Genomic DNA, 27,754 nt, shown 5'->3' with positions numbered 1-27,754 from the left:
ATTAAGTTTTTTTTATCAAAAATTTACAACTCAAATTCTTAACAATAAAATATTTTTAAACTTTTAACATTTTCAATTTTTATTTGTAACGATTACTTTAGTTTTTAAGTTTACTTCAACGCTCTTGTTGTTTTTTGAATTTTTTTCATAATAAAAAGTATTTATTTACTAAAAACTGTTAAAATTAACAAACTTAATACACATTACATACTTTTATGTTACTCGAGTATTATGAAATCGATAAAAAGTTAGATGTTTGTATCTGTTTTTTTACTTTAATTTTGCGTAAGTTATAAAATAAATTTACAACACAAGACTTTTTATATTTTTTTCAACTATAAATATTTTGGAACAGGTAAAAATTGCACGAGGACACAAAATTGCACGAGGGAACAAAATTGTACCAAAACAATTTTGCACTTAGGGTCAATGTTGCACGAGTTACATTTTTTCACGAGAGTAAAAAAAAAAAATTGAAGAATAAATAAAAACAGGGAAAAAAACGAAAAGATAAATTAATATAAAAACAAAAAGAAAAAAGAAAGTTACTGACCGAGGGTAAGAGTTAGGGCTAACAGTGATAGTAAAAATAAAAATAAAAAGGTAACTAATAAAAATTAATATTAAAAAAAAACAAATGAATAAAATTAAATAAAAAAAGCTACCGACCGATGGTAAGGGTTAAGGGTAACAGTGATAGTAAATATAAATATTAAAAGAAATAATAATAATAGAAAAATTAAAAAAATTCCACGCGTTTAAAAATGTCTTCGTGCAAATTGTCTGCTTGTGCAAAATTGTCTTCGTGCAAAAGTGACCCTTCGTGCAAAAGTATCTTCGTGAATTTCATCTTCGTTAAATTTTACCTTTGTGCAATTTTATCCCCTCGTGCAAAAGTGACTTCGTGCAATTTTGTGCACTCGTACAATTTTGTCCCCTCGTGCAATTTTGTACGCTCGTGCAAATTTGACCGCTACCCAAACTTTTAACTAAAGTATTTATCATAACTAAGAAATTAAAACAAGGTTCGTATTTTCGATAACAAACAAGTTGAAATTGATGCTGAATTAAAATAAGCTTAATACTGTAAATTTGTGATAAATGTAACTTATAATTATAATATTTTTTAATAACGAAAAACGTTAGTAGATATTCTAGCAGAATGTTTGCAATTTGTTAAAATTACGAAACATATATCATTTTGATAAGCTTTGAAAACTTGTTATTAACATTATTGAGTTAAATTATTTAAAACTGGAAAGTATAAATTCAAGTTAAACGTGTAAATGTATAAAGTGATAAATTTTTAGATTTTTTTTAGTATATGCAAACATGCAATTTTTAGTTTTTAAGTTGGAGCTTAAATTATGCCTTGTATTGATTATTGAATAATGTTTGTATTTGAGATGTATTTAAATTTAACGTATAATAATAAAGATGTCAAAATATTAAGATTAAAAGCTGCAAAAGTTTCAAGAAACCAGCATTTTAAAATTTATGTAAACTAGGGGTCGGCAAATGCGGCCTTCCAGTACTTTTAGCTAAAAATATAATATTTAAGATTATCAAAAAGAAAAGTTTTTATTGTGGAAACTTACAAATTCCCTTTTTATTTAATTATTGCTTTTTTTTTTAACTACTTTTTTGATTTAAAACAGTATTTTTATATAATCTACTATTATATATACTATTATATACAATATTATTGCATTACTAATATTTTACTCTTTGCTTGAAAAGGTCGCAATCTCTTGCCACCGAAACCGGTCGCGAATAAAATATATAACTAGCCTAAATCTATTTATATAATCTGCTTCAAAATATTTGTGTTTGCTATAAAAGATTGCTCAATATACTGAGTAAAGAGCTGGTTTAAAAATAAAAATAAAGTTCAAATAAAAATTAACTACTCTAATTATTAATCTTTATCAATTTAAGTTCATTTATATTTTACATGATTGGTTTTTTTACCACCGAAACCTGGTGGTAAGTAGAATTGTTAAATCGCACTTTATCATTATTTATACAACTTACTACGGTCATTTTAGAACAACTTCGTCCCGCGGAAGACTTTTTTCTATAAAATGCGGTCTGCGACTTAAAAATGCCAAATAAAAATATTGATTACCGCAAAAGCCTTAGTTAGCTTCATAAAGCATTTAAGCTTTTTATCTTTATTTATTGTCAATTGCAACGCCAGACCAGACGTGATCTGAAACTATACAAGTTAATTGCTCAAGTTAATTTTTAGTACTTTTTCTAGGTAGTTGACTTAAATACTTATCTTTGAATGCTAATTGGTAATACTAAAAGTTTGTTTGATGCTCTTCTCTGATTACGCACTTGTTTGATACTACTGAGAATTAATTTATTATAGCATAAAACTTTCATAAAAAAATTCAAATTTTTAAGGGCTAAATTTATGAATGCGTGTCTTCTAACAAAAATAGTCATTATAGTACAAATCATTTAGTTTGGCTTGAGTTTCAGATCGTATTATAGTAGTGTTTCTATCTATGTAATAATTTGTACAAAGAAAATCAACACTACATACAGCAATGGTTATGATTTAAGTTTAGAAATTACCGGAACTAACATATTTAAAAAATTTATTACAATTTATTAAAAATACAAACAATTTTTCCAAGTGATGCGTTTTTCGTCATAATAACACATCCAAGCTCGAAAAATTTTTTGAACAACGTTTTGTAAAAACTTTTTCATCATCTCAGATCGTGCGATATAAATCTACAGAAGATTTCAGTTTATTCATCTTAAGATACATTTTGATTCACATTGAGTTCATTTTCAAAGTCTAATAGTAAGTTACCTTTTTATGATAAAACATTAAAAAAAAAATTTATTTGTTTCATATACTTTATGCTAATGGAACTAACTATAGTCTGTTTAAATGATAAAAGTTTTTGTTTTTTTTTCTAAAAATAAAAGATACACAGTAAACTTCTATGCTTAGCTAAAGAAATGCTTACATTTTAAAAACTTATTTTTCCAGCTGATTAAGCAAATGTCTAAATTAAAACATCAATTGATTGTTTGGAATTTTCATATTAAGTACTTAAAAAAAAAGAAGAATATTATTTTATAGTTGTATAAAAAAAAACCGTTGGTTATCAAAAAAAGTTGCGTACAACATTTTCATATTGTATCATTAAAACTGGAAACAAATTTAAGATTTAAGACCACACAATAAGTTAAAGCCTTATTTATCTCAATAGTTTCACAGGAAAAACATGAACTTTCTCCGCAACATCTTCAACACTCCCCGACGCAACTTGGAGTTCTTTCTTTCCGGTCAGCCCGGCACCGGGGTTTCGTCTGTCGCTTCCGCCTTGAGCGGAATAAAACCGGATGAAGAACCGATGAGGACATACGGCGTCGAAAGCTTTTCATTCAAAAAAGGTTTTGATATTTTTTTGCGACCATACTGATAGCTTAAAGCTTACTACTTTATGTTTTTATAAAAAACAAAATGTTTAATTTTAAGTGTTTCAATTATTCTGATAACACTTTATTAAACTAATTTATTTTAGGTCGATTCAACTGCAACTTGACGGCATTGGGCACGAGCCAAATCGACCTCAAATGGCAAAACTACATAAACGACAAGCATGCCATCGTTTATGTCGTTTCTGCCAAAGTAGAAGACAACGTCAACTACGAAGTTGACCGGAGCAACCTTGAGGCGTTGTCAAGGATGCAGGGTGAAATAAGAAACAAACCCTTGTTGATGTTAGTTTTTTTTATCATACTGTGCACTTTAAGTTTGTAAAAGGATGTATTAAAAGTTTCAATAAAATAAATTCTCATTAGAATGCTGAATAAATCCGAGGGCAGAGACGCCATCAAGAGCAAGGAACTGCAAGGTTTGATTGGCGTCAGAATGCTAAAAAACAGATGGAAGGGTCCAGTGAAAGTTGTGAGTTTTATTTATTCAAATAACATCGGATCTTTTAAAATGTTTTCTAACTTAACTTTCAACTAGGTTATAATAATTAGGTTATAGTTGTTATATACTTTTGTTGGGACTTGAAATTAGGTTATAGTTGTTTTTAATTTTTTTTTACAAAAGGTTGCCATGAGTGCTATTAAATCCAAGTCTTTCGGATTGCGCAGAGGGCGGAGATTTTTGCTGCAATCTGTCAAGAGGGACTTGGATAGCCTCGACAAATTTGTTAACTGTTTTCTTGAAAAAGAAAACATGTTTCTGCAAGAAAAGAGAGAAAAGAGAAGAGCTCTTTTGAATAAAATAAGAATGTAGGTTTTTTGAAAAACTAAAATAATAACTTTAAAATATATACATTTATTAATTTCACTGTATTTTCGCTATATTTAAAAAAAAATTTGTTGGTAAAAAGAACATTTGTTCTCTCATAAGATTCCAAGTGCAACGATTACATGCTTTACAGTACTAATAATTTATTTTATTTTTGTTTGTATGAATGAAAACATTTACTTATAAAGTTAAGAATAAAATCACAATTTTGGAGTAAATTATCTTAACACAACTTTACAAATAAGAAAAATAGTTTACTTTTTTCAGGGAAGAGCTAGAACCCGCGGAACAAAAACCAAAAATAATTCCAACTAAACAACCAAAAACGTCCACTTCATCAAAACCATTAGAAAAATATGAGCCAAAAAAGCCCGCGAAACTGCCGAGTTTAGTCGACCCGCCGAAACCTCCACCCATGCAAATGAGCACTCCGCTAAACTCAAACAAAAACAAAAGCTCCTCTAAAGTAGTTGAAAAAAAGACGCCAGGCCAAACAACACCAGGTGAAATAGCAAGTTCTGAACAGGTCGCAACCATTTCGCCACCAAACAGCTCAGTTCCTGCTAGAACTTGTGGGCTCCCTGAAACTAAAACTCCAACAAAGCTGCCTGGTTTGGTCATTGCTAAAAGTCCTGAGCAAACTTTTAAAAAAGAAGTAGTTGTTAAAAGAGCCAAGACTATTTCTATCAACATAAACATCGACCAGGACATGTTGAGCTCCTTGCTTGAAGGAAAAAGTCTCAGTTTCACGATTAACCTGACCGCAGCTCAGTGATCAAACCTGCAGTTGTGAAGTTTGCTGCGACTTCACAACTGCCAACAAAAGTTGCCTGAAAAACATTCTCGGCAGAAAAAAATGCTCCTAAGTTACAACCTACAAAAAAGATCATTTCAACCAGATCCAAGCAACAGATCCGCTCAATTAAGTAAAGTGCTCCATTCAGTAGTTTTTAGTTTTGAATGAAAAACTTTAAAAACCTATCTTCATTTCATAAACTTATAGCTCCAACAAAACTTTTAAAAGCCAAGAACTGCAACATAATCAAAGTATTTTGGTGAACCTAAAAAAAAAAACCGTGTAAACAATACACTGTTGCAAAGTAATAAAGCCAATAAATTCTGTAACAACTGTTATTTGTCATTTATTTTTATGCAAAACAAGCTTTGTAATTTAGACGCAGAAAAAGGACTAAATAAAAGAAAAATATATAATAGAAATTTATTAAGAAGTATATTCTAATAAAAACTCATTACATGTTGATATATCTAAACAACAAGATTAAAACTATGGAGTTCAGAATTAAGTACAAATTCATACTTTTTACCTTTAAATAACTTAATAAAGCACATGATTATAGTATGAAAATATTGTAAAAAAAATTATTTAATGTTTAGTTACTACATACTACTATATTTTTAAGTTTACCGTCAAGTAACTGTCTTCATTTTAGTCGTGTTGTAAGTTTGTTAATAAAACTTTATACTTAAAAGTTATTTGTACTACATTTTAGTAGTTTATAAATACTTCAGCAGTTAAATTTTTGGTCAGCAAATCCGCAAACTAACATCTGCGGCCCGCGATGTGTTCTTAAACTAAAAAAGTAAACTATATAAGGGAAGCTTTTGTTTTAAAAACTTACCTCTTTATTTAATACATACTAATAACTAATGTTTAACTACTGATTATTGTTCGAAATTTAAGTCTGTAGAACCGTTCATATTTTATGAGCAGTAAAACTTGTAAGTCAATATTTTCGATTCTCCACAAAGTTCTGCTTGTTTGGATCTCTAGTATTGATGTCTTATCACGTTACATCTTATACAGGATTTCCAAAAATTTTTTGGGGTTTTTAAAAATATAAGTTTGCTAGCCTATTTTTAGTATTAAAAATATCTTAAATGGTATAAAAATATTAAAAATATACTGTAATGCTATTTAAAATATGTTTTTATATAAAAAACTCTAAATAATAAAAAAAATTGTATTTGATAGACTGTTGCATCTAATCTAAATTTTACATTAGAAAAATGTTTAAAATTCAAGATTTTTTAATGAATTTTGTTCGAAATTTTAGGGTTTTTTCAAAACTTCTCAATTACAGCTATTTCTAGATTTTTTTTTGGCAACCCTGTTTATAATAAGTCATCAATAAGCTTTTTTTATTGTTGTGGCTGATCGCCTTCTACATTTAGTTTCCGAAATTTTTCTTATTTGACTAAATATTTTTCTTAAATACATATATTGCTTCTTAAATTAACTGACTCTAATTAAGTTCCATAAGTGAAGATGTATTTTCCATATACAACCAATAACCAGCATCGATTTTTCTCCGATATTATTCCGTTTACATAATTAAAATGAATCCTTAAATTTTAAACATTTATGTCATAAACTAAAATAAATAATATTTTATTAACTATTTATGTCACTAAAATCAAACCAGTTTTATAAAACAGAACATTTGCTTCCTTAACTTAAACTGTACTTCTAACTATATTTTATAATAAATTTTTTAATTTAGTAGCAGAAAAATTATTTCGATAAAAATAATATTAATTTATTGCACAGATCAGTTCAAATATAATCAATTTAAGGCGGTTGATTATGACATCATAATTTATTTGCCGCCGAGCAAGGAAGCGACTCTCGCCAGCTCATCGACGACCCGATCGACTTGCGACGAGGAGGTGCTTCTCCCCGTCGAAAACCTCAGCGCGTGCATGGCTTGATCAGGGGAAACACCGAACTTGAGGAGTATTTTGGAGGGCCGGTGGCAGTCGTCGGAGTGGCAAGCGCTGCCGGTGCTGCAGCTGAAAGTTGTCACGTTTTCAAGCACTTTGTAGCCTGTGAAAAAAAAAAAAAATTAATTAAACTATTACAGTGTTAACTTTTTATCTTTACTCTATTACAACAATTAGTAAAACTTAAGAAAAAAAATGTAGAAAAAAATAGACAAAAATATGGATTTGCTTCCACCGTCAAATTGTTAATAACTGTATTTAATAGACATATAAATTTTAGTTCTTTTTTATTGTAAAAAAATAGTCAAACCGTAAAGTACAAACTATTACTTAGGTTAACAAAATCAGTTGTCTAAAGTCTTTTTTAAAACAATTATTGCTTCAACAGTAGCATAAAATAATTAGTTATTAAACTTTAGTTAAAATTTATTTTTAAACCTATACAACGTATAGAATTGTCACTTTTTTATAATCAAATTTTTTTTAAACCAAAAAAAAAACTGTCATTATTAGTCTCTCAAGTTTTTTAAACGTTCAAGAAGTTATTTCTCACAATTAATTTCAAAAAAATTAATTTCCTGTTACTGATACAACTTCTTTTTTTTAACAAGAGTTTCATTGAAATAGTTTAAAAATGTCCTAATGATAAGTCTACAAAAAGTCAAACTTTTTTTAAGTTTTACAAGTTTAAGGTATTAAACTAATAAAAACCTTTGAAACCATTGATCATTATGGATACATTGCAAGTGTTTGGTAGACAATTTTCAGATTTGCAATTGAAACGAACTACATCCTTGCTAAACCTTTCCTATTTAATTTTTATTATTTCAAAGTTACTAGTTTAACTAAAGCATAGTTTAAGTTTTAATTGGTAAACATTTTTTACTTTTGAATAACTTAACATTGTTTATTAAACTTTTTTTTTTAATTTATACTAATCACTCACCAGATACAAATTAACGTTTCAAAAATATCTAAAAATATCATAAAGGTATATAACGGTCTAAAAGCAGAGATCTACTAATAGATTACATAAAGTTTACTTATGTGACAGAGTTCTTTTTTCCCCCTTAAGTCAATCTCAAGCTTATTAATAGTCTAAAATTTTATTAACCTTATATTATAGAAACTTCTTTTTTAGAAGTAAAACTATATATTTTAGTGTTAGTGTAAAGAAGTTTACATTATTATTTTTCAAAACTATCAATAAACCTAACAACGCTTTAACTAACATTCTCCTTTATCAAAAGTGTTATTTTTTAGACTACTTATCACAAAAGTTTTAATACCGTCTAAAAACAGTGTATGTAAATAAAACTAAACTAGTAATATTTTAAAGACACAAAATTTGTTTTAGAGAGTTTAACTGGTAAGTATAAATTAATAAACACACTATTTACATAACAATGCTTAAATATATAAATGATAAGCTGTCGACCTTGGTTTTTTATCAAGCAAGTCTTATTTTGATCGATTTAATTTAGTCATCATATTTTTTTTAACTTAAAAAATTTTAGGGTATAAGAAAAATCGACTACGATCTAAGTTCGTCAGCATTTTTATACTATGAAACAACTTCAGGATTTACTTTTCTGAGTTGACCTAACAAACACCCTTCTGGTCAAGCTCCATACTGAAAATTATAAGGATACGCGCTTTAAAAATGTATTTAGTAGATATTGAACCACATGCTTATTATTTTTAAAAACAAGTAAAAAGAAGCCGCTCATTCTTAAAAGCTAGTTTCAAAGACAATATATCTTGTACATTTTGAACTTTTTAGTACATGAAGAAAACTTTCTAACGAAGAGAAATTTCTTCTTGGGTTTTCTAGGCTTATAAAGAAAAAAACTTGCTTACAACAATAACAGTATTTCATTTGTGTTTTTCAGTTTTTACGTTGAAATTTTAAAAGTGGTTATACTTTAATTAAAGTTTAAGTAACTTATTTTTGTTGTTGCAACTTGTGTTGGAATTTAACTGGTACTTTTAAGACTAAAACAATATGCTACATGTGCAGGAGGCTACGTAATCAGGTACCCACACCATTGCTTTCAAATTAAAACTTTCCTAAAAATAGTATTATAAAATAATGTTTTACATCTCAAATAAAACAGCTGTTTTATATAAACTTAAACTTAAAACAGCAATTAACAATTGTTTTTTACTATTTTCTACTTGTTTACAAACATATTTCACATTCAATAACAAACCACGAGTTTTTCTTTCAAATAATCTCTCGTGGTCCTCATGTTTTCGGCGTAGCCAGCCAAGTTTTCGGTTACCAGGGCGCAAGCGTGTCCGAGACCGTTTATCATGGGCACGTTTTCCGTCCCTGATCGCCAACCGCGTTCCTGCCCACCACCGTGAATCATGGGCGAAATTGCGTTTGAGCCTTGCAAATTCCTCACGTACAATGCACCGATCTTGGGACCGTAAAACTGAAATACAAGTTAGTTTAATTTACTTTTTTTTAAGGTTTTATACAAGTTACGAATAAGTCATTTTACTTTGTTTCCATGTACTCAGGGTTTCCAAATTTTTTTGGCAAGTTTTCTCCAGGTTTTAAAATTTCCTCCAGGTTTTTAAAGTACACATTCTTGAGTCTACTTTTAGTTTAAAGTTAAGTTTAAGGTAAGAAACTGTGTTAAATAGTACAAAAACATTGAAAAGATACTGTAAAGCTACTTTAAATGTGTTATTTCATTGAAAAATTATGATGATGCCAAATACATTTTTATTTATACGATAGATTTTTTGTGTCAAATCGAAATTTAACTACTTAACATGTTAAAGTTGTAAAAAATTCCAGACTTTTCCAGGTTTTTTTTTTCAAAATCTCTCAATTTCCAGGTTATTCCTGGCTTCCAGGTTTTTTGGCAACCCTGTATACTTCAAACTATAAAAAAAATTAGTAAATCTAATAAAAAATTTACAAAACTGCAAGTATAACAAGCAATTCCCTAGGATTTTTTACCGAACTTATTAGACTTTTCAAACTAATTTTGAATGAAGAAGCACACCATTTAAACAAAAAGAGCAAACTTACAAAATTTGCTAAATTTACAATATCTAATTATATATGTGTTTTAGGCAGTAGCTACTACCTGTGATGTTTCTTAAAGTATAAATTCGAATCTGTAGCAATGAGAATGTGTAAAAATCATTGAATCTTGTACAAAAACTTAAATAATGTTAGTATTTTAGGGCACTGCTTATCTTAAAGTTAACTGTTTTACTTAAATTTATAATGAATATTTTAGTTTAGAAATAAAATAATAATCATTTACTTATTCAACCTATGTCAGCCTTAAGATACTCTAATTATATTTTAATTGTTATAAAACAGATTATTTAAGAAAACTTATTCAAAAAAATACTTAACCTTATACGTAGACTTGTATAAAACTGTTTTAACTAATCAAATTAAACTTTTTTGTTTAATTTTTGTAGTTCATAACTGTTTATCCTTAATTTTTATCACTACAGCAAGACATCTCCACTATATTCTATTGCTAGTACTAACTTATAAAAGTATCTATAAATACAAAATAAACTTAAAAAAAAAGTTCAGTTTGTTGAAGGATTTGTTTAAAAGCAATAAAATGTGATGTTTTTTAATTAAGTTACTTACTTGATTGTAAAAAATCACATCTACTAAATACCATTAAAAACTAAAATACATCACTTTTTTTCGAATTATTAACATAATACAAAGATAATTTATTTAATTATAATAGTATACAATGTGATTTCTAGGTGTCATAAATTTAATAACTCAGACAGCATTCTAAAGTCTTAAACCAAGCTAAGCCATTAAACAACAACACTATTCAAATTTGCAACATATTCTACCAGTAATAAATTAATATATGATAATTTGGAAAACTAAATTTTATTGTATTTTATAGTAAAAATATACAAAAAAAAAAGAATTTAAAAATACAAACAAACTTTGTGTCCAGCAATAGTAAGAAAATCAACTTGGATTTCGTTGACGTCAACATTTATTTTTCCAATCACTTGAGCTGCATCAGTGTGAATGAATACTTTTCTTTCGAATAATTTTTCCTTCTGCTTGACTATTTCAACTATTTTTTCTAGCGGCTGAAGAGCGTTTAATTTTACATACAAAGTTAAATAATTAAATTTATAAGCAATAAATATTTTAATTTAATTTTTTTTTAAATCTGTTTTGTCTTAAACATGTGTTTGTGTTACTAATGTAGAAAACACTTTACTGTGTTGTAAAAAATCCTATGTATAATCAGTTAAAAAACTATATGTTATTACAAAAAAAAATTTGTTGGGCTTTACTTTTTAAACAAGTTAATGTTAGTTTTTGTTTAAAAATAAATTGTCATATAATATTGTAATATTATTACCATTAAAGTTCCAGTTTCGTTATTTGCCCACATTATAGTGACCAGACAAGTGTCTTTTGTGATGCTTTTCTCCAAACTATCAAGACATACTTCTCCTGTTTCACTGGATATACCAACTTCTGAAAGACCTTTTAAAAATTTGAGTATACTTTTGCAGCCAATGTTATATACCTGTTTTGTTTCATTGCATTCAAAATTTGAAGCAATACTAATTCTCTTTATATAACTTTAAACTTTTTTTTTTATCTTTGACAAGTTTATGCTACAAATACATAGTTTTTATGCCTTTTAAGCTTTGAATAAACAAAAGCTTAGATTCAAATAGGCTCTGAGAAAAAGCAATAATAAAATAGTTTCAATTGCTCTAAACAAGGTAGTAACCAACTAAGTACAAAAAAAAATTAAACTCACTTATAACTCCTTCAGCCTCCATGCATTTTAAAGGTTTTATAACAGAATCGTGCTCAACGCAAGTGGTGACAACGTGGGGCTGCACTCCCGGATGTTTCTTCACGCATGAATTAATAACCCAGTTGTTGGCCTCGCTACCCCCCGAAGTGAACACCACGTCGTCATGGCAACAGTTTATGCAGTCCGCCACTTGACCTCTCGCTTTGTCGATCAGCGCTTTTGCTTTTCTGCCTGTCGTTTGTACCAATATTGAAACTTGTTTAACGTGGTAAATTAAAATGGGACAAAAAGTACATACCGCATTACCTTAAAAATATATGCACTGAAAAGCTTAACAGAAATATATCCTTTAAAATGTTGTCATTTATAATTGTTATAAAAATTTAAAGATAATTTGGTTAAGTTATTTACCAGATCCGAATTGAATTTGTTGGAAAGGGAAGGAGTCAAGTTTTTCATAGAACCAAAATTTCTACAACTTAAAACTAACAACAAAAAGTTCATTGAATAGACACAAGCTCTAAGCAAACCTCTTAGGCACAGACAAGATCACAATATTCGTAAATTTTATAAACAGAAATTTATTTATACTGTTAAGGTTTGAAAATATTTAAATTTACCTTTCTACTGCTACAAAAGTTACAGAAATGGTTAACAAAAATTCAAAAAATAAATTTTGTTACAGTCACCTCTCGCGAATCTACGCACTTGTTTGGTTACGCACTCTGGTTTAATTACGCATTTAAGAAATCTCAAAATTACAAGAAAAAATTGAAAAATCTTTACTATTGTAAATTTGGTGCAATTCCAGCAAAATTTCTACAAAAACTACCATTTCATATAAGGTATGCAGGTATACTTTTGAGGGAAATTTCAGCTTGGTTATACAGCTGTATAATTCAAATATTTATTAAAATGAGTTTTAATTAAGACATTTAATAAGAAAACTGATTTTTTGTTAATTCGGTTCGGTTTTATAATTTTAAAGGAGTTTTTCTTTTCTATGCGCAAAACTGTTTATTATATATTAGTTAACATAAAAAAAGCTCTCATTTTAATTTAAGTATATAAATAATATGTTACATTGCGTTATTATTTTATATTAAGCATATAAGTTTTAGAAGTATAAATAATTTTTTTATTTACCCTTTTTTAATAGCTGACATAACTGATTTAAGTATTCTAAATTAAAGCAAGTCATGATCTGACTCTGCAAACAACAAGCAAAACAAAAAAAAATAAATGCAAAAGCAATCTACAATTGTACAAAGTTGTGTTTATTAATGAAATATAAGAAAACAGCCAATATAGTAGGTGTATTTTCTACCTCTCGTTTAGTTACGCCCTTTCGCTGTGAACACAATGTGCGTAGATTCGCAAGAGATGCCTGTATAAGCTTAGTTACCAAACTTTCTCTTCAATAATCTCAATAATCAAAAAAAAGTTTTTTTATAATGACACCCAGATACTTTTTTCTGTACTATTTAAAATTTAAATAGCAGTTTCTTGTTTTTTTAACCAATTAACCATTAAATAGTTAAATCGAAGTTCTATAGTTGAATTGAAACTAAATTAATCATAAACTATCTATCTCATTTCATTTAACTGTTATCTACAACCTAATAATAAGTGTTACATAAACGACAAAACTATATTTAGAGCATAGTTTAGCATTAACTTTTTAATAACTTAAAAAATTGTCCAGATCTTAATTAAGCCTGCCGGATTTTAATTTTTCAAATATATTTTAAAATACTAGTTAATATTTGTGGAAAAATTATAAATATAAAATTATAACAATATTATATTTTAAGTTCTGAAACTAACAATAACAGCAATTTAAGAACCGCTTTCAGCTTTTTTTTTTTCAAAATAACAAAACTGTATTTCTTTTACTTTCTATATAAAGGATAATATTAATTTATGTTCAAAACGTTATAGTTTAAACTACTAAGAAAAAATAATAATAAACAAAACATAATAACCTTCAGAGTATTTGCTACTTGGATTTCCCCATACATGCAATGCAGATGTTATATTTTCAATTACTTCATCGTCCAATGGAGTTGTCGCATTGTAATCCAAATATATCCTGTGTATAAATTATTTTTATTTGTTTATATTAAACTAATAAATAAGTGATTGAACTGAACTGACTCTAAGGATTTTTTAAAGAGAGCACTTTCTCAAAATGTTTAATAAATATTTAGATTTAAGACTTTAAAGCTAATAATTACAACAAAAAAAAATTAATTAATATTTATTTTATATTTAACTGATATTTCTTACCATAATTCATATTATCATCAGTTGTATTCACTCAACTTTGTTTAATATTGAAAATTGTAAAAACTATGTTTACAAAAGCTATTTTATTGTACTTTATTTGATTTGATTTTGTTCGAAAAATTTAATAATTATAAAAAGCACAACAAATAAATTCAAAATACAAAAAAAATAACACATCTTAATCTAGAACACTATTCTACACTTAGTAAATCATTCATTTTTATCAAAGTTTAAATATACTAACATTTTTATCCGTTATTTTTCTTCTTCTTTATAGATCTGAATAGAAAGCTTAAATTATAAATAGTTTTACAAACTGTAAAGAGCTAAAATTCAGATACTGCAGCTTTAAAACTATTATAGTTTCTTTATTTATTAACATAACTAGCATAGCACAAATTTTATTAGCATAATCTGAAATTGTTTAAACAGAATAAAGTATACTAATAACTACAAAAAAGTAATTTATTTAATTGAAACAATTTAAAACTCGTTTTAACAGAATTGTTAAGGGAAGATTAAAAAATTAGCAGTGCAGATTTAAAACATTCAAGAACTTAAGAATAAAAAGAAAAATAATAATGTTTTATTCAAAATTTAACTGAATTTCCTAGTGATATTTATTTAGCATTAGAATTATATAAAAAAAAATCATATATCAAAATAAACCATATGTACTATATGTGCTGAAAACTTAATAATATATAATTAAAATAGTTCAATAATTGCCCTTTTCATAAATTTATATACATTAAAAACATTTGTAGTTAAAGTCTTATACAAAATATAAATTAGACAAATGTTTTGTATGAAGTATATAGTTCAAAACTTTAGTTAGTTTTAACATAAAATTGTTATATAACAACTAAGTAAATATTGGTTTGTTTTTAGTAATCAAGAGTTCAAAGAAACACAAACTTACAGGAATGTTTAGTTAGTAAAAAAAATGTACTCATATCATATTTAAATTTTAAATTTTAGACGTTAAATGTTCGAAAATCCAGTTTAAGTTGGTTTTTTTTACTGCAACTGGTAACAAAGTTTTGTTAGCACTTAAAAAAAGTAATCTATAAAACACTTTTTAAAATTAATTTAATTTAAAAAAAAAGAACAAAAGTGCTGATGGAAGAAAGAAGACAGTCATGATTTAAAGGTAAACAAATTTAAGCAAACACACCTTCAAAAAAAACTAGCAAGTTCGTTTCTCACTGAGAAAACTTTTTGTAAACAACAAAAGGTTTCAAGATGAAACAAAGTTCAGCAGAATATGGTGGAGCTGTCCTTCCTCACCCTGGTCTCGAGCACGGCGGCGAACTTTCCGATGACGGCGTTCAGCGTCGGCCTCCGCAGGTCCTCGTTGAACATGATGTCCTCGAAGTGGTGCTTGCCGTCGAAGTACTTGAACAGCCGGAAGAAGTCCACCAGGTCCCGGTCCTTCAGCGGCAGTATGATGCGCTCGAACACGCGCCTGCACGCCTCGGGCAGCTCGCCCATCGTCACATGCGTCCTTTTCTCCTCCGCCACCCGCTCGAAGCACGCCCTCACCTCCGAAAAGCTCATTTCCCCGCCCTCCGCGACGACGGGGTCGCACGCGAAGTAGACGTACTCGTGGCACTGTATGAGCACCTTGTGCTTGAGCATCCACACTACGATGTGCATCAGCGCCTCCTGGTTGCTCTCGAACGGCTGGTTGCGCCCCTGCAGCTCCCGCAGCGCCGTCGGCTGCGAGAATATCTTCAGCGTGCGGCTGAGGCCGAAGGAAAAGTGGTACTGGAAGTCGTCAGCCAATTCGTACACCTTTTGCAGGTCGGCGTTGTGGGAGATCATGTAGACGTTGGAGTCGCACAGCGGGTAGATGATGAACGCCTTGCCCCAGGCCACCAGGTGGCGCGCTATCTTGAACACGTGGTTCAGGGACATGTGGATGTCGGAGGCGATGACCTGGAACGACTTGGTGGGGGAGAGGGCGCGGAGGAAGAGGATGATGCTGGAGGAGCAGGAGGCGTTGAGGGAGTCGAGGACGTGCGAGTGGTCGCGCGAGTGGACCATGAGGCCGTGGTAGGGCCGGATCATGTTGAGCAGGGTCTTGACGTCCTGGAAGTTGACGGAGGGGTGGCCGAGGGCCGAGTTGGCGTGCACCTTGTGGTAGAGGCAGAAGCTGACCCGCATCGTGTTGTTGATGAACATCTCCACTATGCCCGTGTTGTGCAGCATCTTTCGAAATTAGTTACTGTCCGGTTTGTACAATTTATACTTGATATAGGGAATTATCAAAAAAGCACTCTAAACTTTTAAAGCAATTGCGCTAAAAAATAAACCAAGCTTTTTCAAATCAAAAGCTTTTGTTAAATAATCTAATTTTAGATACGTTTTAATTTTTTTTTAACAAAGTCTTTTGAAAACTAAAACAAAGTATTTAATTTTGTTTTCAATACACTAAATTTAAACAATCAAACTTGGAATGTTTCTTCGAGGCTTTTCGCGAGCGAGCATTCTTCTAGGATCTTGTCGTGAACGTCTTCTCCTTCCATCTGGAAAGACTCCTCGTGGATGAAGTGCATCTTTTCAACTTGCTGAGACATGTACCTAGTCCTGGTCTCTTCCGACCTGTTGATTTGCCAAGTTTGAATTGTGGGTACATTTTATAAAAACAACTTGGATTTGAATAGTGAATTTTAAAATAAGTAAAAAACTAATTTTTATAAAGAACTAATTTTAAGTAGTTTTCTGTCTGACTTCAGCCACTTTAAATATTAAGCTTAGTTAAAGGCCATAGGGGGGGGGGGGGGGGGTCCACTTTGTTTTTTACAACTTGATCTTATTTTGTAGAATTTAATCTGAGCTATCAGACACTTTTAACCGCTTAAAAAACTCAAAGTAACTTTTGAGATATAAGCGATCAAAGAAAGGGCGTTCAATAGGTTCCTTATGGAAGGCGAAAACTAAAAATGCGAAAAAAGACTATTTCACTAAAAATCTATCTCCTCCTTCATTTTTTGAGTAATCTTTCTCAAATTTTTACAGAATGTGTATCATTAAACTTTAAAGAGATCTATTGTAGGAATTTTTTTAATTTTGAGTAAAAAAAAAATTATAGTCAAAAAACTACCCTTTTTTTTAGATTTTGTGGATAAAATTTTTATTTTTTAAAATTTCAAAAATTCCAACATTCAGATTCTTCAAAATATTAAAAGGAACATTTCCTGAAAATTTGAAGTCTCTAGGTCAAAAAATGAAGGAGGAGATAGGTTTTTAGTGAATTTTTAAATTTCCGAGAAAATTGACCCCGAAAAATTTGCGGTCCATACATTTGTATTGGAAACTTTTTACAAAAAATAAAATATCTCAAAAGTTAAATCATATTTTTGAATTCTATAAAAACAGGCTTGTAGTTTGTATTTAAAGCTTTCATATAAATTCAAAAGTTATTTTTTGTAAAAAAAAAAAAAAAGTCGGACCCCCCTATGGCCTTAAATACTTAGTAAAAATTTGGCTATAACTTTTGATTTTTTGCACCATAAGCTTATTATTAAACATAACTCCTACTATCATACAGTCACACATCAAAGAAAAAAAAAACTTTCTCAAACATAAAAACTAATAAAATTATCCAAAACAATATCTTTATATTTCATGAGTACAAAAACCCAACCAACAACTACACAAAACCCATAACGCCAACAAACCTGAGACTCTTGCAAATTTTGGCCGCCAGCTGAAAGTACATTTCCACGATGGAGTAGCTGGCGGTGGTCCGCAGTATGAAGGATATGTTGAACGAGTTGATGGGAATGCTCTGCTCGCCCTGCTGGTCCACGTCCAGCACGAAGCCGACGAACCGCAGCCCGTTTATTTTCACGTCGAAGTTGCTGCCGTCCGAGTGCTTCACGCTCGACTGGTGCTGCGTGCTGAGTATGGTGGCGATGGTGTCCTCGCTGAACTCCAGGAACTGGTCCATCTCGTCGCGGATCACTTCGTCCTGGCACTCCGACGAGCAGTCCTCCTCTTCTGCGTGCAAAAGTTTAAGGTTATCAGATGGTAAACAAAAGTTGCAATGTTAAATGGTGTATAAGATATTGTCAAATCAAAATTTTAACATTTTAAAGTACTCGTAAAGACTAGTTTAGTTTACAGTAGAACAAATTTTTTTAAAGTAACAGTAAAAAACTTTTTACTTTAACAGTCTAATTTATAATTTAGGTTTAGCAAAAAGAATTAAAATAAAATTGAGCAGTTTTTAAAATTAGTTATTATTTCAAATAAAAATGTTGTGTGAAACAGTTTGTAATGTTTTTTAAAAAGTATCAATTTAAAAACTGTTTCATCTGATAATGTAACATACCTAAAGAATGATAAACAAGTATTAAACAAAACGTACTTTTTTTGTGCCTTTAGATTAATTTGTAACATATTTTGTGTTAAAATACTTAACCTACTTGAAAGTAGAAAAACATGTAACAGTGAAAAACATTTTAAACTTAACAACGTTGACTTCATTATTTTACCTGTATTACAAATGCTATACAAAAATAAAAATTAAAATTATGAGAAAAACATAAGCAATTTTCAAAAAAAGAAAATTAATCAAATGATGCTAGGTATTAAGAAAACGTTAAATTACTTTATAAAACTTTAATTACCTGTATTTTCCACAATATTGTTCAAGTGCAGCGTTTTTTCAAGGTCGTTTTCATCAGGTTTTCTGATGAAGGGATATTTGAAGAGCAACTTGCTGCCAGTCGTGCATCCGTACATTGAAAACAGAACACTCAGCGGATGGCAAGGGTCATCGTCTGAAGTCATTCTGAGCATAAAAAAAGTTATGTAAATTTTATTAGAGATAAACAATGTTTTATAGATTTGTTGTCAATCTATGAATTTCCAGTAAAGTTACAAGTGAATTCATGATATTTATATATTTAGTAACTTTTAAAGTTGAAGATTTTAATTACATCTGAATAAGCTGACAGTGTTACTTATTGTTACTAAAAAACTTAAAATATTGGTGGAATTTTTAAACTTTATTTTTATATTTAATACCAAATATATAATTATTTATACATTTCCAAGCAAGTTTTGAAACTTAACATTCCATATTTGTAGGTAAATTAAATAATCATTTGAAATTCTATTTAATACCTAAATACTTAAAATTTTTTAGGTGTAAATTACCTTATGTTAATGCAAAATATTTTTTTAACTTAATTCTAGTTTTAGCTTTTTGTATAACTGCGATTCTTTAAACTATAATTAACATTTTTAAATAACCTAAACTAGTTATTCAAAACTTTTATCAGATTTGAGATGTGTTTATCAAAAACAATTTAAATTAAACTAGCTTAAATTAAAACATTTAGACTAGCCACCTAAGTTTTTTTATGTTTTCAAGAAAATTAAAAAAGTACTCTACAAACCAGGGCTTACTAAAGTAGGCAATATTGTTCTTTAAGGTGATTTTGACTATCAGTAAATAGCAAGGAAGCAAAAAATTAAATGATAATTAACATTTAGAGGAGCTAATCTAATAAAAAAGAGCTTTTTTTTTTGCAAGCCAAACTAATAAATAAGAAAATATATATTAAAAAAATTATAAAAACCTTGGTGTTGCCACTCTTTCAGTCAAAAAAAATATATTGAGTGGCCAAAAACTGTCTTAAGTGACATTAAACTACCCAGAGTGTTTTCTATTCTTTCAAAAATACTTTTAACCTCTGGCGCTAAATACTATCACCTCATCAACATTTTTCTTCTAAATAACAAAAAGAAAGGCTGGAAATATAATAATTGTAAAAAAAACTAAAACAGCAAAAAAGACTATTTCACTAAAAATCTATCTTTTCCTATGTTTTTTGAGATAACTACCTCAAATTTGCAGGAAATGTTCCTTGCAATGTTAAGAAAATTCTGTTTGAATAAAAATTTTAAAATTTTTAAAAATAAACAAAAAAAAAGTTTTTTTTGTTATTTTATCATTAAGTTTTTATTGTTTAAGGCCACAGGGGGGGTCCAACATTTTTTTTTAATTAGCTTTGACTTTTATAAGAAAGCTTTTAGTACAAACTTAGTACAAACACGTCAGTTTTTATAAAATTCAAAAATTACGTTTTACTTTTGAGATATTGTATTTTTGTAAAATAACTCAGATACAAACGTATGGGCCACACATTTTTTGGAGTACATTTTCTCAGAAATTTTAAAAATCACTAATAATCTATTTCCTTCTTCATTTTTCAAGCAATCTTCTTAAAATTTTCAAGAAATGTTGCTTATATTAAAAGAAAAAAAAAGTTACTTATAAATTTTTAAAATTAAAAAAAACAAAAAAAAAATTGATAAAATTTTTACTTGAATTTTCTAATAAGTTCAAAATAATGTTTTTTTGTTAATGTATAAAGCTTAGACTGTTAAATTTTAAAGAAGATTGCTTGAAAAATGTAGGAGGTAGACTATAAATAAAATAGTCTTTTTTTTTCTGTTATAGTTTTTCCTACCCATAGGAAACCTATTATGTGGCCCAACTTTGACCTGTCATATCTCAAAAAAAAATTGAATTTTTTTTATAGTAAATAGCAACTGAAGCTTTATAAAAATGCTATAAAATAAGATCAACTTATAAAAAACATGGCTTAACCCCTCCTATGGCCTTTTTTTTTAATTTTGTTCCGACAGAATTTTCTAAATTTTACAAGGAACACTTCCTGAAAATTTGAGGTAGTTATCTCAAAAAATGTAGGAAAATATAGGTGTTTAGTGATTTAGAGTTGTCCGCTGTATTAGTTTGCGCCCTTCATAAGTGAGTCTCCTACTTTGACCTGCTATATTTTGAATTTTAAAAATATGTAAAAACAACTTATAGCTTAGTTAGAACTCAACAAAATAAGACTAAATTGTAAAAAGGGTGATTACCCCCTATGCCCATAAAGTGTTAAGTAGTTTAAACAACTTGATTTTAAAAAATTACCTGCTTTTAATTTACAGTTCTAAAGTAATTCTTATTTTCAATTTGTTTAAGTTTTTAAAAGTAAAGGGACGTTTTGTTAAATATTTTACTGAACTTATTGAATTTTGGTTCATATATTTTATCATCATACTTAAACATCATTACTTAGAATGTTTGTATATAAAACACTATCTTTTAAAACAATTGAAGTCTTATTCAAGTTTCCTAACACCAAAAAGGATTCATTATTTTTTCAAGAATTTACGTTTAAGTGCTGAGAACTATAAAGAACATAGGTATTTTAGGTTTGATAAAATTTGTAGACTTGACAGTTTGCACTAAAAAAACAAAAAACAATTAAATTGATGATTTAAAAAATTAAAATATTTCTAAAATGAAAAATATATAAATTTTGTCAAGGGATATTCTACCAGTATCAAACTTTTTTACATAATTCTATAAATTTTCAACTTTTTAAAATATACCTAGTCATCTTATTAATATAAACAGGGTTGCCACTCGTTTTTTAATTTTTTTTTCCAGGTTTTTCAAATTTCTTCCAGGTTTGTGAAAGTACACATTTTTGGGTTTATTTTTAGTTTTAAGTTAATTTCTAATTAAGAAACTGTGTTTAATAGTGTAAAAATATTGAAAAAATACTGTTAAGTTACTTTAAATGTGTTTTTTGCTAAAAAAAATTTTTGATGATGACAAAAACTCTTAATTATAAAATAAATTTTTTGTGCCAAATTAAAATATTACAATTGAAAATGTTAAAACTGTTCAAAATTCCAGGTTTTTCTAGGTTTTTTAATCAAAATTTTAGGTTTTTCCAGGTTTTTTTCAAAATTTCTTAAATTCCAGGTTATTTTAGCCTAAATTGTCAAATTCCAGGTTTTTCCAGGTTTCCAGGTAAAGTTGCAACCCTGTATAAAGTTAACTGAACAATATTCCGTATTAAAATTTTATTATGTCAAGAAACACAATTGCACTATTTCTTCACAAAGCGGATTTTCAAATTTGAAATATTATTCAAATCTAAAATGTTCAAAAAAATATCATTTTAAATCTCCATCTTAGATAGATTACTCTATCAGACCTTTTTTAAATAACTAGTTTAATATTATCATATTTTGTTCCTATTTTGTTTATAAAATTATCTAGTTAAAAGCAAAAAAGATGTTTATAGTTAAAAATTTATAAGTTTTGTAATGTTTTTCAACCACTGATTTTGTAGTCTTTTATGCTTTATTTATTATTTTACACAAATAAAAACACTTTTTAGTATAAAACATGCTTTACAAATAAAAAAATTCAAATGAATTTAACATGTGTAATTAATTAATTCTAAAAATTTTTAAGTATCCATATAAAAGAATTACTCTTTTTGACTCTAAATTTAAATTTAGCCACATAAAAACTATTTCCATATAAAACACTTAAATGGGTCTAACATAAACTTAAGACTTGAACACTTGTTTAATACATTAGATAAAATTGACTGATTTGTTTTTCGATTACATTACTTAGAAAGTAAACAAAACTTTGTTTTTTTAATGTTTTTTTAACTTGATTATAATATTAACTTTTTTCGTAAGGTTTTCTTAAATACAGGAGAAAAACTTAACTTTGGCTTCGAGAAAATTATATCAAATGCTGATAACTACAAAAATCTCTTTTTTTTTTAAGTATTAGAAGCTTATATACAGACAGTTCAACTTTTAGGAAGAAAAACGGTTTTATATGATTTAGGTCTCGACATCAGATCAAATAAGTATAATCGTTGTTAAAAAAGTTATTATTTTTGTAGCATTTGAAAATACATTTTTGTTCAACAACGTTTATGTTATGAACGGTTTTACAAAACACTATGGATTTTATTTGTTTGTATCTGTTATTTTGCTTTCAACTTAAGATAACATTGCTGTACATGGTGAGACAATTAGAGAAAGACGTCTGCATTTTATTAAAGTCACTTAACTTGGAGCAAATACTTCTTAAACTTGGATTTTTGCATAATACATACTGTTAGCATTAGTAATAAAATAAGCTTTCATTGAAAAGGAGCTACATTCTTTAACTACTACAACTCACATGTATGGGTTTTAGTCATCAAGTCAAAATATACTATTCTTATTGTTATAATTTAAAAATAAGTACAAGCATATGGACTTTGCAATACTACTTAAATTTAAAACAGGGTTGTCACTCATTATTTCAAAAATTTTTCCAGGTATTTCCAATTTTCTTTGAGGTACACATGTTTGGGTCTATTTTTAGCTTAAAATTAAATTTACGGTAAGAAACTGTGTTAAATAGTATATAAACATTGAAAAGATACTGTTAAGCTAGTTTAAATATGTTTTTTAATAAAAAAAAATGTCGCGTTAGACGTTGACCTGCTATATCTCAAAAATTATTTTGAATCTTAAAAATCTGTAAAAAGTAACCTGTAGCTTATAAAAACTCAACGAAATAATATCAAATTGTAAAAAAGCAATTTAACCCCCCTATGCCCTAAAGTGTATTTAATCTATTACTAGTAAAAATAAACCTTAAATTTTGTATGCCTACATCAAAACTTCCACAAATATTTTCCAGCCGGTTGGCAAACATAGCATTATTATATTGTACGTTTTAGAGGATATATGTATAACTTATTTAAAAGATAAACTACTAATACTTTTTGTTTGTTTTACTTATCTTTATTTTTGCACATTCAGGTACTATGATTTATCTTATTAAAAACTTCACTTACTTTTTTATTTAGTTTTATTTAAACTCCGTTTTAATCGTTTATTAAAATTATCTATACATCTAAAATTAATTTAATTTAACAAGTTTTAGTTGCAGCAAACTACATAATTTAGGTATCTAATTTAAACTAAAAAACAATTCATTTTATATATATAACTTCATTCAATTACTAACGACATTAAAAAGGTTGAGAACTAAAACAGTTAGATAAGCTTACACTAATAAAAAGTAATAGTTCCACAAGTTCAAAAATAGCCTATGTATATTTACACTAATAAAAATGTCTAAAAACACAGTACAACAGTTAATTATTTTCTGCTTTTGCGTCTCCTGATGCATCAACCTTGGGTTTTTTGTTGTCGCAAGGCTCTTCGTCATTGAAAATTTTGTGAGATCTTTGCGGCTTGTTGCCACCCTTGTTGAACCTTCTCTTGCCACCAAACTTGTTGCCTCTTCCGTTTCTGCCGTTCCTGCCGCCCTTCTTGGTGAGGAACTTTGCGCGGTTTTCAGAGTAACACTCTTTGGCTTCTTCCAACTTGTCTTCAGGCATGGCAGAGATGGTCACCTCTGTGGCGGTTCTCACGGTGAACTTTTCACCGTTCTTTGCCTTGATTGCCTCCAATGCTTTGTCAGCATCCTCCTGGCTGACCATCACAGCATAACCATCAGTACCTTGCTTGGTGCCAAACTTGTAGAAGTACTTGAAGGAAGGCGCATCAGCGTCTTCAAAAATGAACTTGATGTCAGTGTAGGCAATCATCTCGTCTGAGAGGCCGTTGACATACAAGAAAGTGACTGTTTCTGATTCAACAGCTTTCTCATCTTCCTTCTGCATCCTGGCCTTCTTCTTGTTCTTTTTGTTGTAGTCCTCCAAGGATGATTTGGATAGCTCCAGCTCATTGTACTTTGCTTGCTCGAGCTGCAAGAACTTCTCTGCCTCTTCCAACTTGTTGAAAGTGACAAAGCAGGCGCCCTTGTGCATGTCGGACTGCTCCTTGTACCTGTGGATTCTCACACCGGCCAACTCTCCGTGCCCTTCAAAGTACTCCTGCAATTCCTCAATGGTTTCTTTGCCGCCAAAACCAGAGACATAGATGGTTCTCAGCTTCAGGTTGCGCTGGTAGATGGCGTCGTTTTCAGGGAGTGGATTCTCTGGGTTCCTGCGCATCCTGAGCTTTTCAACGTCAATTTCAACCATTTTTGAATCCTTCAAGGCAGCAAGGATTGTTCCTGTTAAAGGTAATTTAGTTATTAACTACTACAAAATTAATTAAAAATAAATTTATTTATTTTCAAAACATACAAACTTTTAAAATTATCTTCTTAATTCAATAAATAAGCTTTTTAAGGTGTACACTGTACATAAACAGGTTGCTATTTTTAAACACAAATAAGCTAGCATGAGTGATCAAAAACTTATCTGAGTTACACAGAGTCAACTAATGAGTAAATTGAAAAAAGAGTATATAACTGAAAACATTACTGTCAAATAAGCTTGGATATCTTTGTTAATGTATAATAATATTAAAATGACTTAATATTGAAAAAAATATATACCTAAAGCTCAGTACTTTAAAAATTGTGGTAAAAGCTAAAAATTTTGAAAAGTCTAAATTCTTGAAAAAAACTGCAAACAAGAGTCAGCCTGAGTGTTTAAAACTATCTGAAACTTTTTCAAACTAGCCTGAGCTAGCCTGAGTGAGTTGGTACAACTATTTTTGCATTAAATTATTTGAAAATTTTTGGTCTTAAAAGGAAAATACACTTTTTCCCAGCATAAAATCATATTCATAGAATGTTAAGTTTGTGTTAAAAGAGTCAACTGTAATAATTAGTTACTAACAAGTACTTACTGTACTTTCAAAAACTATTGTCTATTTGTATTTTTAGATATACATAGTTTTAAGCAGTCAAATTAATAATTTTATAAAAGTTTCGTAACAGATGGCTCAAATTCACCAAATAAGAATGATTAAAAATGTTTATGAACAATATGATACTACAAAAATACATATACAATATAGAAAAAAATAAAAAAATAATAAATAAAATAATAAATAATAAATAAAAAAATAAAAAAATAAAAGTACATATATAGAAATACAAAATTTGAACATTTATCTACTACTTTACTTCTACCATCAGGGTTCGTGCGCGAAATTCCTTTTCATTTAGCCTGACAGAGACCTATTTAGCCTGACATTTTTTCAAAGTAGAAAAAATCACCTTCAGAAGGCATTTTGGATATCAGGGGGTCTTAATTAGCAAATTAACGCAATTAAAGTATTCACAAAACTACTTTTAAAGAAAATAAAAATTCAAATGAATTATTTTTCAACATCTATCAATCCCTTACCCAGCAACTTGAATATTTTTAACTGGTCATTATAATTTCTGCTTCAATGAATTCATACCTTTATTAAATTTTGGGGCTTAGTTACATCCACAACTTATCACCCATATACAAGGTTCGTGTCAATTAGTACTTGAATTTGTCAATTATAAGTTACATGACTGGACCAGAAGCTTTTATTAAAACAGAAATGTGAATAAGTCTGTAAAAGAAAAACAAATTGTAATTAAACACATCTCTCAAAAACTTTATGTTATCATTAAAGCATCTTAATTTTTAAAATAACTAACTAAAATAATCATGATATTACATAAGTAATTTTTTAGTCTTGTGAATATCTCTAATAACTTTAAATAAACAGAAAATAAAATATGTGAACAAACTGCTAAGAGTATTAATCTATAAAGTATTTGGTATAAAGCCTTTATATTAGAAATTAAAACAGTTTAACCAACTAAGCTCTGAAAAACAAAGCTCATGTAAACAAATTCAAACAAACAGTCAAGTTGTTGAACTAAACTGTAATGTTTAAATTGTACTTTTTTATGAATTTTTATAGTTATGACGTATATAATCTACTAAAAACAAAATAATGAAGATTCTTAATATTATTTTAGAGATTCAACAAAAGATTTAAGCACTTATTTTTACAAATACTGACTGATTTTGTCTTTAATAACTAAATCTTTATTTAGAAATAAATTCACATCTCAATTTGATCTTAATTAAAAAAATTTCATGCATTTTAAGTGACAAAAACTGAGATTCTCAAATTTTTAAACACAAAAACTGATTTAGCCTGACGTTTTTCAACTTTTTTCAAAAAAACTGATTTAGCCTGATTTAGCCTGACTTAGCCTGACGCGCACGAACCCTGTACCATAATAAAAAGGAAATAGTTTCAAGAAAAGATAGATTAAAACATCAAACTAAAACTACTAAATAACACATACAGTTAATACATATTTTTATGCTACATTCATTAATCAAAACAGCTGTTGTAACTTATAAACAACTATTTTGAATATCCTAAAACGTACTAATCTGTAGTAAAAAAATTCTGTAGCATTTGCAACTAAAATTTAAAAAAAATAAGGTTTGACATTTTGGAAATTAAAAAACACTGTAAACACACAAAGAAGTAAAATTAACTCACCAGGTTCACTGCACAAGCTTGCCAGCCTTTTGAACTGGAGCATGACGTCCATGTTGAACCAGCCCTCGTCTTTTTCCATGTGCTCCTGCATGAACTTGTCCCTGTGCAGGTTGAAGTCGCTGAAGTAAAATTCAACCTGGCGCACCAACTTCTTGTTGAGCGAAGCCGTTGTCTGTTGTTCTTGAGCAGTCATGGTGATATGTGTGTTTACTATTATCTTAAGGTTCCTTCAGTAAAAAGTTATGGTTAAAACTAGGAATAATGTTGAAATAAATTAACTGGTTAGGTGGGAAACTATACTTTAAGTCATTATGATTTGCATATTTGCTGAGTTAGCGCCTTACCCACCTTACTGATACAAATTAAAAATTTATCAAAAAATATTTTTTTGTTAACTAAAATTAAAAATAACATGAAAAGAGCTTTT

General features: G+C 28.7%; 3 protein-coding genes across 7 annotated transcripts; all 3 read right to left on the bottom strand.

Moving 5' to 3' along the window:
- Positions 1-6,894: 6,894 nt before the first annotated feature.
- Positions 6,895-15,332, bottom strand: LOC145847743 (selenocysteine lyase-like). The gene is made up of 9 exons (XM_082953700.1): positions 15,299-15,332; positions 14,366-14,400; positions 13,818-13,924; positions 11,833-12,063; positions 11,422-11,549; positions 10,991-11,143; positions 9,250-9,477; positions 7,748-7,844; positions 6,895-7,139 (listed from the first exon to the last, which is right to left on the bottom strand). Coding segments are annotated over exons 2-9 (1,173 nt in total). The 5' UTR covers positions 14,368-14,400; positions 15,299-15,332; the 3' UTR covers positions 6,895-6,912.
- On the bottom strand, positions 14,965-23,868 carry LOC145847695 (GATOR1 complex protein NPRL3-like). 5 transcript variants are annotated; one of them, XM_082953689.1, is made up of 5 exons: positions 23,820-23,868; positions 18,762-18,925; positions 17,808-18,129; positions 16,578-16,728; positions 14,965-16,335 (listed from the first exon to the last, which is right to left on the bottom strand). In XM_082953689.1, exons 2-5 carry the CDS (start codon positions 18,922-18,924, stop codon positions 15,379-15,381), a joined length of 1,593 nt encoding a protein of 530 aa, XP_082809815.1. In that variant the 5' UTR covers position 18,925; positions 23,820-23,868; the 3' UTR covers positions 14,965-15,378. The 5 variants fall into 5 exon arrangements, with proteins under 5 accessions (XP_082809815.1, XP_082809823.1, XP_082809811.1 ...); XM_082953697.1 differs by lacking the exon at positions 23,820-23,868 and adding an exon at positions 22,516-22,530; XM_082953685.1 differs by lacking the exon at positions 23,820-23,868 and adding an exon at positions 21,083-21,333.
- Positions 23,869-23,926: 58 nt separating this feature from the next.
- Positions 23,927-27,549, bottom strand: LOC145847759 (lupus La protein homolog). Its single transcript, XM_082953703.1, has 2 exons — positions 27,328-27,549; positions 23,927-25,048 (listed from the first exon to the last, which is right to left on the bottom strand). The coding sequence occupies exons 1-2, from the start codon at positions 27,518-27,520 to the stop codon at positions 24,123-24,125; spliced, it is 1,119 nt and encodes a 372-aa protein (XP_082809829.1). The 5' UTR covers positions 27,521-27,549; the 3' UTR covers positions 23,927-24,122.
- Positions 27,550-27,754: the final 205 nt, after the last annotated feature.

Source organism: Thalia democratica, chromosome 1 (assembly GCF_965202585.1).
Source record: "Thalia democratica chromosome 1, ktThaDemo2.hap1.1, whole genome shotgun sequence".
NCBI lineage: Eukaryota > Metazoa > Chordata > Thaliacea > Salpida > Salpidae > Thalia > Thalia democratica.
The sequence above is the reverse complement of the archived record's forward strand: the minus strand, read 5'-3'. Positions and strand labels throughout refer to the sequence as shown.